Source organism: Rhopilema esculentum, chromosome 20 (assembly GCF_057945365.1).
Source record: "Rhopilema esculentum isolate cy_ngs chromosome 20, ASM5794536v1, whole genome shotgun sequence".
Lineage (NCBI taxonomy): Eukaryota > Metazoa > Cnidaria > Scyphozoa > Rhizostomeae > Rhizostomatidae > Rhopilema > Rhopilema esculentum.
In genome coordinates, this window is record NC_142834.1 from 14809081 (window position 1) to 14824167 (window position 15087).

General features: G+C 37.9%; 1 protein-coding gene across 1 annotated transcript in view; it reads left to right on the top strand.

Moving 5' to 3' along the window:
* LOC135687086 (ras GTPase-activating protein 1) overlaps positions 1-15087 on the top strand; it is a 44675-nt gene that overhangs the window by 4423 nt on the left and 25165 nt on the right. The window contains exons 4-10 of the mRNA XM_065203540.2: positions 452-483; positions 607-656; positions 1923-1992; positions 5900-5977; positions 7336-7411; positions 13510-13657; positions 14806-14882. Coding sequence (XP_065059612.1) covers positions 452-483; positions 607-656; positions 1923-1992; positions 5900-5977; positions 7336-7411; positions 13510-13657; positions 14806-14882 — 531 coding nt within the window. The remainder of the gene's footprint in view (positions 1-451; positions 484-606; positions 657-1922; positions 1993-5899; positions 5978-7335; positions 7412-13509; positions 13658-14805; positions 14883-15087) is intronic.

Consider the following 15087-nt stretch of genomic DNA (forward strand, 5'->3'; position numbering starts at 1 on the left):
ATTGTAAAAAAAATGAAAAGAAATGAAAATGAGAAAGTGAGCCAGACATTTGTGTGTAATGTCTGGCAACAAAATGGAATTCTTTCATGATTGGTTGCCTATTAATAGATGTGTAGGTTAGCTACTTGTATATCCATTCATTCTCTTTTAAAAATTCCAGAAGTATCAACTATATCTTTGACAGAAACCTACTTTGATGATTGCAGCCTTGAAGGTTTCAATTCCAGTCCAAAATTCCTATGCACATCTCCAGTCTGCCCAGTGGCAACTTTTAGTAGGCTAATGGCATTGGGAACTGGCCAACCTAACTTTTCATTAAGTTGGGCTACCGCAAGCACTTCCCCTAACCCTAAAACATATTCCAACCCTAAATAAAATTATGCACAATATTTGGGTTAGGGCTAGGGCTGTGTTAGGGTCACCTTTAATGTGTGTCGATGTTTCTTTTCAGGATCCCAGTACAGATCAGTATGAAGGGCGTCCGTAAGTAAGCTTGAATTGGTTCATTTATTCTATGCTACATCTGGACTGCTTTTCTATCAGTATTTTTGGTGTTGTGCCCAACACAGACTATTTCTAAACTATGACTATTTTGTTCTTTTTCAGCTGGTTTCAAAATGTCAGCAAGCAAGAGGCACAATATTTGCTGGAAACATGTAATAACCAATTTTGTTTTGCCAAATTTTCAGTTTTTGCAGGCCTCTCCGTTTAAGGCGCGCGATCACGCGCGCGCGCCTTGGCACGCTCCTGTCGTTGCCGAGACGCGCAATAAATCACGCGCCTGGTTTATAAGAACTCTTTAAATCGCGCTCCTTGTGTTTTGGTTTTGAACAATTATTATACAAAGAGCCTTGCAGATTCGAAATCGATTGATATCTAAATAAACGGTTGCTTCTTTTAATCCCTCTTTCGAGGAAATTGTTATTGCCAAGTTAAAGCAAACACCTCTTGAATATATTTCTGGTCAATAACCAATAAACTGTCATTGTGATTCCTGATTGTTATAAGTTTTTTAAATGGCCAGTAATTCAAAGGGTCAAGCCATAGAGCTATCGGCTTTCGCAACTATCGCAAGGACGAAGTTAGCGGATCAAAGACCGAAAAATGAAATGGGAAGACAATGATGGTTTCGATTTGGTGTAAAGTTTGCTCAAAACATAAAAGCGTTATTTTATCAAATTCTCTTTGCAAAGGAAGTGCCAGGAAAGCAATTGAATATTACGTCAATGGAACGAATTTTGATTCTTCCACTTCTTCTGACTCCGATTCTTCATCGGAATTCGAGCTGGACATTGACGAACTGCAACAATAATGTGTTTTTTTGCTTTTAGTGCTCTATTAAGTAGTTTGTTTAGATATTTCTAGATAAAAAGTATTTACATGCGAAAACATGCCGTTTTTGCCTACTTTGATGTTAATATATTTTTTTGATAAAACGCGCACCTTAGCAAGGCGAGGCGCGCGTTTAAGCACGCGCCCGCTAAAATGCTCACGGAGAGGCCTGTTTTTGTGTGACATGCAGGAATCTCAAGAATTCTGAAAACCACCTTAAATGTTCTTTATGACATCCTCCAATCTAAAAATCACTATGATCTAAATGGAATTGCATTTCTAATTTTTTTCTGAATTATCCAAGAAGTAATTTTTTTAGGCTATTCAGATTATGAACAGGATGGTTCTAAAATGCTACTCTGAGTTTAATTCTTTATACAATCATATGGCAACTGTTCTGATCTCGTAGTATTGATTAAACAAGAAACTAAATGTAAAAATGAAAGCTAAATGTTTTCTTGCAATTGTAGGTTCAATTTATTGTGTTCATCATCTGAAAGAGTTTAAGATTATAGCTATTGTCATCATCAAGTGATTATTTCATTAGGCTGTATCGTTAGGGGTTCTGTAAGCTAACTCTTTTCTTCTAGACGGCAAGGTTGGTTCTTTTGTGATTCGGCCAAGTGTTGGTGGAGCTGGAGACTATTCACTGTCGTTAAGGTAAGAATGGCGTATCTTCTATACACATTTTTTACAGGCGAGTTGACTTAAGGCACAAATCTCAAAGCTGCTTAACGCTTCTAAGATCTCGGGCCTTAAACGGTCATGCAGTAAAAGATCGCACTGACACCCTTTGTCTTCCCTTGTAAAAACATTTGTTATACCTTAGTAGGAGTGGGATAATATCAAAGCGAGGATAGTTTAATACAGAGACTATACTAAGTTTAGCACGATCAATTTTACACATTATATTGCCAATACCATTATATTGCGAAGGATTTATCGATTCAAAGTGTCCTTCATGACCAAAGAACTGCGAAAAGCAATAATGCACCGGTCTAAGCTAAAGAATGTATACAACAGGAATAATACCAACGAAAACTGGAACGCATACAAGCATCAGAGAAATAAATGTGTTGCAATATTAAGAAAATCTAAATTAATTTATTACAGTAATTTAGACACCAAAAATTTATCAGACAATAGAAAATTCTGGAAAACAGCCAAACCGGTTCTCATGGATGAGGTACAAGTATCACCAATGATTAATCTTCTGGAAAATGGAGAACTTGTAAATAACGACCAAAAAATTGCACAAATGCTCAACGAATACTTTACAAATATTACGGATGAGCTAGAAATTAAAGAAAATGAAGCCAACCTCTCCCTCGCAATAAAAATCGGAGACTCTATAGATAAATCAGTATATAAATACAAAAAACTACCCTAGTATTAAATTTACCAAAAGGCAATGGGTACCCCAAGAACTATTTGAGTTTAATGAAGTTGATGCCATCGATGTTTTTGATCAGCTCAAGAGACTGAACCCAAAAACAAATTAATCGATTGGTAGCAAGCCCTCAAAAATTCTTCAAGAAAATTCTGAAATTTTCACCCCTTTTCTTCATAGTAGTTTTAACATATGCGTAAAAAACAGCAGCTTCCCTGTATGCCCCAAAGAAGCTGATATATCACCTATATTTAAGAAAGACGATGCTCTTGTTAAGAAAAATTATAGACCTATTTCAGTCTAGCCATCAATGTCTAAGGTTTTTGAGGGACCAATGGAAAAGCAGATAAAGCCATGTGCTAATACCTTTCTAAATCCTCTAATCTGTGGTTTTAGGGAAGGGCATGGGACACAGCATGCCCTATTACGTTTTTTTGAAAACTGCAAAAAGGCATTAGACAACAGAATGAGCACAGGGGCTATTTTCGTAGATCTCTCCAAAGCATTCGATTGCTTAAACCACGATCTATTAATTGCTAAACTAGAGGCATATGGTTTCACGTAAGAAAAGCTTTAAATTTCATATGTAACTTTCTGAGTTCTAGAAAGCAACGTGTTAAAGTTAATGGATCTTACAGTGAATGGAAGAATATAAACAATGGAGTGCCTCAGGGTTCTGTCCTCGGACCTTTTCTTTTCAACATCTACATTAACGATTTATTTATGTTTGTGTCTGACAGTATGGTTTGTAACTATGCGGATGACACAACTATATATGTCAGTGATCATATGCACCATGAAATAATTAGAAAGTTAGAAAATGATATTACCATTTTATCTAAATGGTTCTGGGACAATTACATGAAATTAAATGGAGATAAATGCCACCTGATGTTTTTCAGCAGTATAAAGAACACCAATCTATCGATAAGAATTGACAACTACTTGTGAAGTAATTGCTGACGATTCAGAGGAAAAATTACTGGGTATTATATTAGATAAGACTTTATCCTTCAAATCACAAGTAACATCCTTATACAAAAGAGCTAAACAAAAGTTACATGCTCTATCCCGTATCGCCAAGTATATGGATACTGTAAAACTAAAACAAGTTTTGAAGGTCTTCATTCCTTCCCAGTTCAACTACTGTCCTCATATATGGATTTTCTGTGAGAGACACTTTGATAATAAGATAAATCACCTCCATGAGATAGCATTACGAATCGCCAATAAAGATGACATTTCTGATTTTACAGCACTTTTAGAAAAGCGCAATGCTGTAAAAATTCACACAAAGAATTTACAGCTTCTGATGACTGAGGTATATAAGACATATAATAACCTTAATCCAGCATTTATGGAAGATATATTTAGTGCTAAACGCCCCCAATACAGCCTAAGGAATGGAAGCCAAATGCATCTTCCAACTACCACCTTTGGAATAGAAACCATTTCATATCTAGGGGGGGAATTATGGCATAAGTTGTTCACAGAAATAAAAGAGTCGTCAAATCTTGTCCAGTTTAAAACTCGGATAAAAGAATGGAAAGGAGAAGAATGTTGTTGCAAATTATGTAGATGCTACGTGGCTCAGGTTGGATTCATTGACTTGAAAATTAAGAAAATAGTCGTCTTGGTGTGAAAATATTAAAAAATATTTTAAACTGTAATCGCATTGTAAAATGTAAAAAAGTTTTTTTCAATCTTCAATTTTACTTCTTTCATTAATTAACTAATTGTTTTATATATGTAATTATTAATTATTCATTCTTAATTGCTTTTTATTCTAAACTTTTGTAAAGTAGGCCTAAATTAGCTTGTACATAAATTGTACATAGATAGCTATATTATACCCGCCTACTGTAAATAAATTTATAATCATTATTGCTAAAATCCTAATAAAACTATTAAGTTACTCAGCCCTAGTTGCCAGTTAGCCTTAAACTTTTTTAATCCTTCGAAGGTATTCAAGCCGTACCGTGAATTTCATTGCATCCCTCATTTTAACTTGAGTCAAGGCAATGTCTGCCAGTTGGAGGTGTCTCTAAACATGTTATTTTTAGGCACAAGCCGACATGTCACAAGTTACATACCTTGCCAATTAAGTTCAATAATTAGTGTAAAATTGCCAATGTCGATTTTTTTTAGCTTTTTGCATGGCAAAATCTGCTCGCAATTTGAATCTTTTTCCAACCACCTTTTTGTGGTACAGAATTTAAAGATTGCTCTGAAAAAGCAAACTATTCGTCTTTCGTACTCTGCAGACTGGCTGGAGTTAAAAATTTTCTGTACTCTAGTTCGAAGCTTTCATGTCTCTTGGTTATTATAATATAAAATTTTACCACATTGGGACACAATTGTGTAATTTTTTAATAAAATCAAGTTTTACGTTAAGGACCTTGGCATTAAGTCGTCTTTGTTGGGACATCCGGTTGCTTGTGAACTGGGCTTTAATTTTTATTGTTCGGTAGTCGGTATTTTAAGCGGAAGACCCGCACTTTAAGCTTCTAAGTCTGGAAGCCCAAGGAGTTATGCAAACTTTGAGGGACCAGGTTTTTTATTGAACGCAAGCGTGTTTTGTTTTTGATGGCTCCAGATTGATCAATCCACTTTGCAGCAAACACAGTTGTTATGTCTCTCCACTTCACTTTGAATAGTGTCGTACAAATGTTTGTTCGTGTGTGTTAAAATCTTGTCCGCTATCCGAATGGTCGCAGGGTACAGAAGGTGATGACTCTTTTTTCTGAATAAAAGATACTATGGGCCGATGGTGCTATGTTTATTTATGACCGGCTGGATGCTGGACCGTTTTTCGCAGATCTTTGTTTGCAAGACCTACAACTCATGGATTCTTTCATAATGATCCAAGTTTTTCTGTTTACCAATCTTTATTGGGCAATGGACGGCGCACAGACAAGAGAGACGGCCAATAGTGGCTCTCTTTAATGGAGATTCTGCAGCTAGCAGTCAAGAGGCAAGAGTTTTGGTTTAGGACTAAAATGCAAGTTGATGAATTTTTAACTTGATGGCGGAGCAAATTTGATTTCTAGTCTTACTCTAAACCAACGCAACGAATCTGTAATTTGATTATCATGAGTAAGAAGGTAGTGCAGCGAGAGTTTGTGAGGGACAAAACTTCTTTATGGTAATAGCAGCAGATTTTTTTTGCTTTTACAGAGATCCAGAAGGGGTTGCAAGATTCCTTATCAAACGACAAGGAAAACTGTATCATTTTGGAGGAAGGAGTTTCCCAAGGTTTGTTTTTTTATTTTGTTGAAAAGTTTTGCTTCACGAAGAGTTTACTGTTAGTATGTCAGATAGGTATGAAACTTCCAATGGTGTTCACATCATTGAAGGTAAAATGAAACATATTTTATCTAAAATGCTTTGAGTGCCATTTAGTATCGATCAGAATATGAAAAGATACTTCATTATTTCATATAGTTCTTTTACCCGTCATGCTCGGTTTTAACCAGCTTCCCCCCTTTAAATTTTCAAGAGATTATCCAATCACTCCTATTTCTCCCCCCTGATTATTCGTTGCTGAAGAGTAAGTTTTCGTTAGACCACACCCTGCTTATTTTATCTTCTTACGTATGGGGCTTAAAATTACTTTGCATCAGGCCGGGGGTATCTTCAGATCGTTGATATACCGCCAATAGTAAAGTAATGGTCATTAAGAAATGCACTTCATTAATTTTTTATTTACTCAAGCGATTTTCTTTCTCTCTAGGGTATTAAATGTAAGAAATCCTCTGAGGATTGTACTGTTTGTTAATCAAAAGAAAATATAAACACAAAATCCGAAGTTTATCCTCAAAGGAAAACAGAGAAGTTGCGTAATAATTGGGAGGCATCTTTACGGCATTGGTTTGTGTCGCCACCGTAAAATAGTACTGAAGTATTTGCGCAACAATCTTCCCTTTAAAGATAATTACTTGCAGTCCTATTTAAATATGGTATCCATGCTTGTAAAATCTTTGTAACTTGGGGAAAATGGTGTAGATAGGGTGATAAGGCGTTGCCAAGAGAACACTGTTTGGTAATTTCCAGTGAAAACCTCTAATAACTGATGCTATTGTGAGATTCACTGCTTTTTAACATATGTGTCCTAGAGATGTCTTATAAGTAGATAGTAGTCAGGGTCTTTTTCTGGCGGAAAACTAAGATGAGACTGGGGGCTAAATCCTTAGTTTCAAGGAACACGGACTACTGACCAAAGAGCCTGTGGTTCAAGTCCTATCCATGAACGAACTTTAATTTAGAGAGAGTCTCTAGCTTTCTGTAATTCTAGACATAGGTGTAACGAGGTTTGGTCACATCGAGTGTAAAGACGAGGGAACTTCTGGATAAGCTTAGCGTTTCGGTGTCCTAAAAACTACTTTTGGAAGCTAGGTAGAACAAAAATAAATACACATGCAAGTACAAATTACAAATTTTCATTGAGAAAGCAAACATGATTGCCATACCAAAGTTCCAACAATTTCAGGATGACTCCTATTTCTGTTGTGGTAGTTGCCGTTTTTACTTTTTCTCTCAGTGACGTAAATTTCAATTCTCCCTCTGAAACAGCAGACTTTAGGAGTTTACAGTTTTTTAAATTCATATTTCAGCATGGATGCAGTAATCGAGAGGTACAAGAAAGAGTGCTTAGTTGAAGGACTTTCTTTAGGGGAGCCTCTAGATTTGGTAAGTTTTGTCATAATTATGTTCTTTATAACAAAGAGGGACCTTTACTAAATTGACTGCCCCAATTATTAGAAACAAGCTCCTGGAGTGTACACTTACGTGACAAAAGTATTAGGACGATCGCCTCGAAGCAAATGTGGTTAATCCTTTGCTCAAAGAACAATATAGAAAATCGGTGGAACATAACGAGATTGCTGGTTGAGATTTTCAATTGCAATTTTACCCAATTGTGAAAATAAAGATATATCTAATAAATTGTAAAAGAAAACTTTTTTTAGACAAGTACAATTTGCTTTATCTTATATTTTGTCGGATGACCTCCAGGAATCTGGCAGCCGCCATTTGCATTGAAACTAACTGAATTAATTTTGCAACGAAATATCTTCGGATACAGTAGGAAATCTCAAGAAAATTTTAAAAGAGCTTATTTTTGGTCTTAGAAGATTCCATTTCTGTATTTTTTCTAATGAAAACCAGTTGTTTTCAATTACATTAAGGCTTTGACTTTGACGGGGTTATTAAAAGACCATGATGTTATTTTTTTTGAAATTTTTGTCACAATTGCAACATAGCTACGTTTATCGTCTTGCTTAAGAATAAATGGTCTTTGCAAAGAATTATTACTTGTTTCTGTACTTGCCTGGGGACTTAAAACAAATAATTGGACAAAATATTCAGCATTGATTGACTTCGCACACAACGCCAGCTTGCAGATGCCATTAGGCCCAACCAACAGTCGGTCTGCCCTGGCTTGCCATTATTTTAATTTTAGTAGGCCTTGTTAACTTGTTGTTCTTGTAAATAACATGTGTTGTAGACTTGCTGCAACCAAACTTTCTTGTAGTTTTAGCAAACAAATGACTCGCTAGTCCCAAATATTTTATTGCTTCTCATTCTCTTTCTGGTCGTTTTTGTGTTTCGGCGTTGAAACTAAAACGTTGATATTTTCTATTTCTCCATGACATTTTGTTACTTTTCTATCATAGAAAGGTAGAAATAAATTGAATTTGTTAGGAATTGCGTTATTGATGACGCCATTTCTAGAATCCCGCCAAAACAGCAAGATTTCTTCAATCAATGTTAGAATGCTAGTTTTGGAGCCGCCATTTTGTTATTCATCGTCCTAATACTTTTGTCACGTAAGTGTACATTCCCCGTCTTACAGTAAATGATTATGCGCATAGATCGATGCGCATACTTTAACACATTTATAATTTCAAAATCCCTTGTAAGTTTTAAGTATTGCAACACTATATACCAAAGAGCTTTTCGTCACATATTTCACAGAGAGTAAACGTAGAATATATGTTTCTGCTTTTCCCTGCTATTTTCAAACTTTCAAATTCAATCTGCGGTCCGGTTTGACCCTCCAAATCGAGCCAGTTTTGGCAAACAGTTTGGCCAACGATTGACAACCCTGAATCAAATCTAGGCAGATATTTCCCTTACTGCACCGGCTCGATAGTTCCCTTACTGCACAGATTCTCGGTTCGATATCGCAGCCTTGTATTGCAATTCTCTTTCTCAGTCAAAGCAACGATTTCTAAGATTAACCTTGGAAATTATGCTTGCTGGCTTAGTTATTCAGTTGATTAGAGTAACCAGCTCCCGTAATTATAGCATATCGCAAGATGTTATCGCATCGAGAGGACGAACCAGATCATACTTGGGGAGCTGCTGCGTGGTGGCAAAAATCAAATGGCTCGTAAAAAAAGAAAGTTCCATTTGTTCCTATATGGGCACTATTTACGTAAGCGAATTGTGGTGCTTTTATGGTGCTAGTTGCCTGTTTCCATAGCTCTTTCCGCAGATTTTTCATTAGCTTTTCATGCTTGTAATCATTGGACTGTTACATCACGACCATTGAGAGTATGTTGAGCTCCTTTCGAAAAGCCAGTTGAGTAAAACGGCGCCAGACCATTGAGGGATTTGTAGGCCACAAGCTAGGCTTCGAGTCTAATGACATCATCTGTGTTCATCCAGCCAGGTTTGTCGATGAATTGTCTGCAGGAGCAATGTAAACCTTTCTGATAGCTGAATCGAATTTGAAAGCTACAGCGTAGTGCCGGTTCTGTCGGAACTGAATTTATATCAAAAGGGGGCGGGGCTGAGAGCAGAGCCCTATTGTCGCTTCCCATTCATTTCTTTATCATTAAAAAACTAAAGCATGGTTTATAAGGCGTGCTGCAATGCCTCTAACCCATAGCTTCCAACGCGCATATAAACAGAGTATTTTTGTGATGACGATTTTTATTGAATTGGTAGGCCTTTGCCAGTGATAGAGTTGTTGGCGAGTGTGGGTTGAACTGGTAGCGAGTGGTAAACTTTTGTCCCGTTGTTTTATAAAATGATGACTTTAGGTCAGAGGTGTTGTGAAAGGGGGGCTCGAGGGCACAGACGAGCACATGTTTGATGGAACGCATTCTATGTTGGCAATCCTTTATTATGCTTTAGATTTCCCGTGAATAAGCCATCTTATCGGTCTTTTTGAGTCGATGAATATTTTGAGTGATTTCGTATAAACAGCGCAGAATCTTGAACACAAATGCAAGTACATTGGGTGTCACCAGGGGCGGACATTTGATCAAATATTAGGGGGGCAAGCCTATTGTTTTAATAAGATGGCGTCACATTTTCCATTGTTTTAGAACAAAAAACCACTGTCCTCTAAAGTATTGGGGGGCGGTCGCCCCCCTCGCCCCCCAAGTGTCCGCCACTGGGTGTGGTCTTATTTGTTGGTTTTAGAAGTTGCCTGCAGTAGGGCCCACTCTTTCAGGACGATTCCCCCACTCTATATGTCTCCATCTTCCAATGGCCTGCTAGCCAAGAATTTACCTTGCGTCATCCCTTTTCTGTTGTGAATAGTCTTGCTCGGCAAAGGTTCCGTTCTTCGTGGCAAATGCGAAGTCAGTTTGTTTCAATAGAACTCGTGGAACAGAGCGCAAGACATTTGTGCTTGACAAGAAGCCTGGTGAAAATCTTATTAACCCTACCGTCCCTCGTGTCTTTTTGTGAATAGATTTTGCGGAGCGACTTTCCACTCCCGGGTCATTGATTAAATGGCGTTTTGATTAGATTTATCATCAGTTTGGTTAGATTTGCGAGCAAATTGGATGGAGTATTTAATACCAGCGAGGAATCTCACGAAATATTGACACAATCTTTTTATGCACCTTTGGTACCTTCCTTAAGATTAGTCCCTCTTTTGTTCCATGCATTATATCCCCAAGCGGCTTAAATGAACATATAACAATGTACACTCTTAGCTGTCTATGGACCATTGAGTCGTATTTAAGTTATACTCCACTGCTGCTGTTAAACGCAAAAGGTCGCTGTTGTGTTCGTATTAGACACGGAGGGCTCTCCGACTAAATGGTATGCTATTGGCCATCCTGCAGCCTTGCATAGTTTCAGATCGTTTGTGTGCAGGATTTTACAGTTCTGGATTTACCGTTTTTACTGAGGATAGATGGTAAGGAAACATTTAGTTTTAAACTGCTCGTCACATGAGGTATTTTGCTAAACGGGGCACTGCTCTTGTTAGGCAATAGTTGGCAGCCGTGTTTACTGCCTGCAATTCTGATGCGTGCCAGCATCAAATTCTGGTATACAACAGCAACTATTCCACGCTGTGCTTAAGCGAATTTCTACAGGGATGGGCGGAGTATTTGATTCAAGGACAAGCTATTTGATTGTAAATACCAAGAACGCAAAACTGAATATAGTTAGAGCCGATTTTCGTTGTTAATCGCAACCCGCCAAAATATGCGAGCTTTTCATCAAACGAGCAATAATGTCAAGAATGCCATGTGCGCAAGATAAGGAGTCGGAATTTGGAAGTTTCAGTGGCGAATTCTAGAGTTTCAATGGCAAATGCTAGACAGACTTCTTTCTCTTCCTTGTTATTTTTGCTACAGCTTACCGTTTACATGAGTGTATTACAACTGGTCGCAATGTTTTATGTGCCTTGCATCAACTAATTTGTTTATTTTCCGTTTTATGTTAGCGTATTCAGTGCCCCTGCTAGTTATTTCTTATCAAGGATTTCTGAATTTGCTTTTTATTGCGATTGCTTTGACTGATTTAGTTACTCTCTGGGAAGCACCCCTTTTAAGGGATTCGGGTGAGCCATAACATCACCTTAGAAATAGCACAGAGAATCGGAATCAGAGATTCAGTGGCGTCACGCAGTTTAGGGCTCCTTAGTTCGATAAATAAGGGCCCCCGCCCAAAAGGGGCTCCTACCCAAAATGGTTTCCCGCCCAAAAGGGGCCCCCTTTCTTTTTATATCCATGTTTTTAAAACATCGCTCAAGTTCACCTCATTTCTAAAAGCTTTTAATTTCTTCAACTGAAGCTTCATAACTTATCTCCCCTTGGTTAACGAGAAAATTTCTCATTTTTACATGTTGCTTTTGTGTTTGGCATGCTCTAATGCTTCAGATCGGACTTTCTTGCAGCCCCTTTTTTTCTCCTGCGGACCCCAGATGCCTCCGTTACATCACTTCACACATTGCTAAAATACTTTATGTATAACACTTTCGGGATTATTCTATTTTTCTACGTTCCCTTGCTATTTTGAAGTCTTTCCAAAATTCTTTCAACCAAACTTCGGAAATATCTTCCGCTTTGGAAATGATCTTTCAATGTGTGTTTGATCTAGTCATCTCTGTTTCTTCCATAATTCGTTCCACCTTGTCCACCCTGGGATATAAAGAGCATGCAGTTCTGAATAAGTCCAGGAAAGTATGCATATGTTCTTTGGAATGATATCAATTTCCCCTCTGTTTTCCCCCTTCAAATCTTTCTTATCTGTATGATAATAAAAACATAGATAGAAATGAAGCCTGCATTTTAAGCAATTCAACTGTCGCTCTTTTTGCGAAGGATTTTTCTAACTAATCTTATTTAGAGAAAACCCTCTACAATACGCTGTGGTCGGTTATCGTGAGGGTGAATTCATTTTTCTCCGCTTTGCAAAATATTTTGCATTGCTCGGTCACCAGTATCGTTAATAGATCTATCTTTTGTTTTTTCAGTTCCAATTCTTCAAACATTTTCCTCCCCCTACAGCCAACATATTATTTTTTACAGCCAATATATTCCTTTGTTCTATATTTTTGTTAACTGCAGTAGCAGCCCATCTAAAACACTTTAAAGCCTTAGTCATATAAAATTGGTTTCCAGAACATTGTAACATAAGACCCCGTTTTCACTGAGCCTTACGGATCCGTTCCAAAACGAGCACAGGTATGCTTCACGTTTACTCTGGAGCAGGGGGATTCGTTCCAGTATGAATCTGGTTTCTGTATCAGTTTAGGAACGCTTTCAAGGTTAACCCGTTTGGGTTCGTTCTAGTTGAGATCCAGTGTAAACGGCCGGTTTGGATCCAAAAAGATCCGGCCCGGATTCGAAGCGGTGAGGGTCCGGGGGTTAGCTACATTCCTCAATAACCTCTAGAACCCATGGAAATGCAAATCATGTTAATAAATATTGGAACAAGGAATTTTTGTGTGTGACCATCAACTGATTTAGGTCTGTACTGTTGGTGTTTTGAATAGCGTGGATCCTTACTAGATCTGCACGGGTTCTGCTCTGTACCGGCCTAAAAGGGGGTCTAAGTCTGAGAACTTTAACTGTAAGGAGATTTTCAGACATCTCCATTAATCGTAATCAAATTGTGGATTGTGATTCACTAGCGTCAAATACCGTAGACCAGTCTGCATTTGGTTTTCTGAAATATTGCTGAAAAGGCCTTGAGTTTCTTTTCATTCTATATCATAAAATTAAACTGTGGCTGTCCAAAATCTTATCTTCAAAATCTTATGAAAGATTTCTGGTAATGAAGCAATTCAAGTAATATAGAGAGTTAATATTGCACCGTTCTTCTAGTTTTATTAGAGGCTTGTAAGTATTTCATGTTAATTTACCAATTTGCACAAAAGCAGAACATGAGAACATTCTGAAAATACGTATTCTCATAACGTACCCGCTGGAAGATGATGCTTTAACCCTAATTATCATGAGCCCCCATTTTAAATTGACACAAGATTGAGACGTTTAGAAATTCGTTATTGTTGATTTCTTGTTCTTTTGCAGAGTGAAGTTGACTCAAAGTACGTTAGCATAAAAGCGAATGGAAAGTTTGAAGATCATGTCGATGGCCCGCATCTTCTGAGGTTGAACTCTAGAGGCTCGGAAATCATTCACAAAGATAGGATCAAAAGTGGTTATATGGTAAAGAAAGGTACAATCCCCTTCGAATCTTGTTGCTTTTCAAATGTGCTTTGCTCAGTTGTGGTGCCAAAGAGTATATAAGGTTGATTTCCCCATCCTTTTTGCCAAAATGTTGTCCACTTATGTCTTCTTAATGCAGGTGAAGTCAGTGGGATATTGGGGTAGGTCTTAGCAGTTTAGTAACTTCGTACAAGCTTTAGCACTAAGATGTCGCAAAAAGGCGTGCTCTATAAGATTTCTCCCACTCCTCTTTTGAGCAACCGCACCCTTTTCCACATAACATTTTCTTACAACGTGACCTTATTTTTCAAAATACATCCCCTGGGGAAAAGGAGGGGAGGGGTAGTGGTGCGAGGAGGAGGATTTGAGGTGGCCCTGTAACTGTTAAACTGTACTTTTTAGATAGCGTAGTACTTTCATTGCCCCTTATTGCAAGAAAAGTGCCTCCCGCCACCGAAAGACGTGGTAAAAAAATTGGACCAAAAAGACTGTCCCGATAGATAATATTCAAACAGAGCGTTTAAGTTCCCCCCGTTTTACAGTTAATCTGTCTGAGTTGAAGTTCAGATCGCTCACTCCTTTGATTGCGTCTACAATGATCAATCATTGATTATTGATTATCGCAAATTTTCATATAAAAAATCATCGATAGCCCTACACCAATCGTGTTACAGTATTTACTGTGTAATGCTTATTGCAGGGTGGTATTTTGTAATCTGGTTGCTAAAATAAATGCAAGTAAGGCCACCAGTACAGGGGCGGATCCAGAGCAAACTTGAAGGAGGGGCAGTTGGTAGTGGGGGCGCTGAAAAAGTTTCAAAAATTGATAACGAGAGAACGCTGTATACAACAATTTCAGGTCCATATTCGGAATAAACAACATATCTTTGAAGTAATCCTTGAAGGAAATTAACAATTGGTCTTTTCAACTGATTCTCATTCTTCTTAAGGGGCGCACAATTTCCAAAAAGGGGGCGCCATACTTGCTTCAACTCGTCGAGGAAGGGGCAACTGCCCCTAGTTGCTTCCCTCCTTAAATCCGCCACTGCACCAGTATACTACACACCCATAAAGGCTCCTTGCATCTTAGGCCCTGCGATAAGTTCTTGTTGCTATTCTCGTATTGCTTCTCTTGAGTTTTTCATCTCTTCCCTCCAGGAGCTAAAAAGTGGAAAAGATTTTACTTTGCATTGAATGGCAGTGAGCAGCATCTGTGTTACTTTGAGCACGTAAAGGTATGGCCTCGCATTTCATTTGTCAAAATTTTCGTGGTTTGTATTGTATATTTTGCAGTTGGAGGTGTACATTAGACGAATTAGTCCAACCTGGAAACATTTCATCTCTCAGTCAGCTATTGGCCAATCAATAAACTATTGAGCACGGTGATGCTTTTTGATTGGCCAATTATTGATTGCCAAATGACTGAAGTCACTCAAACCT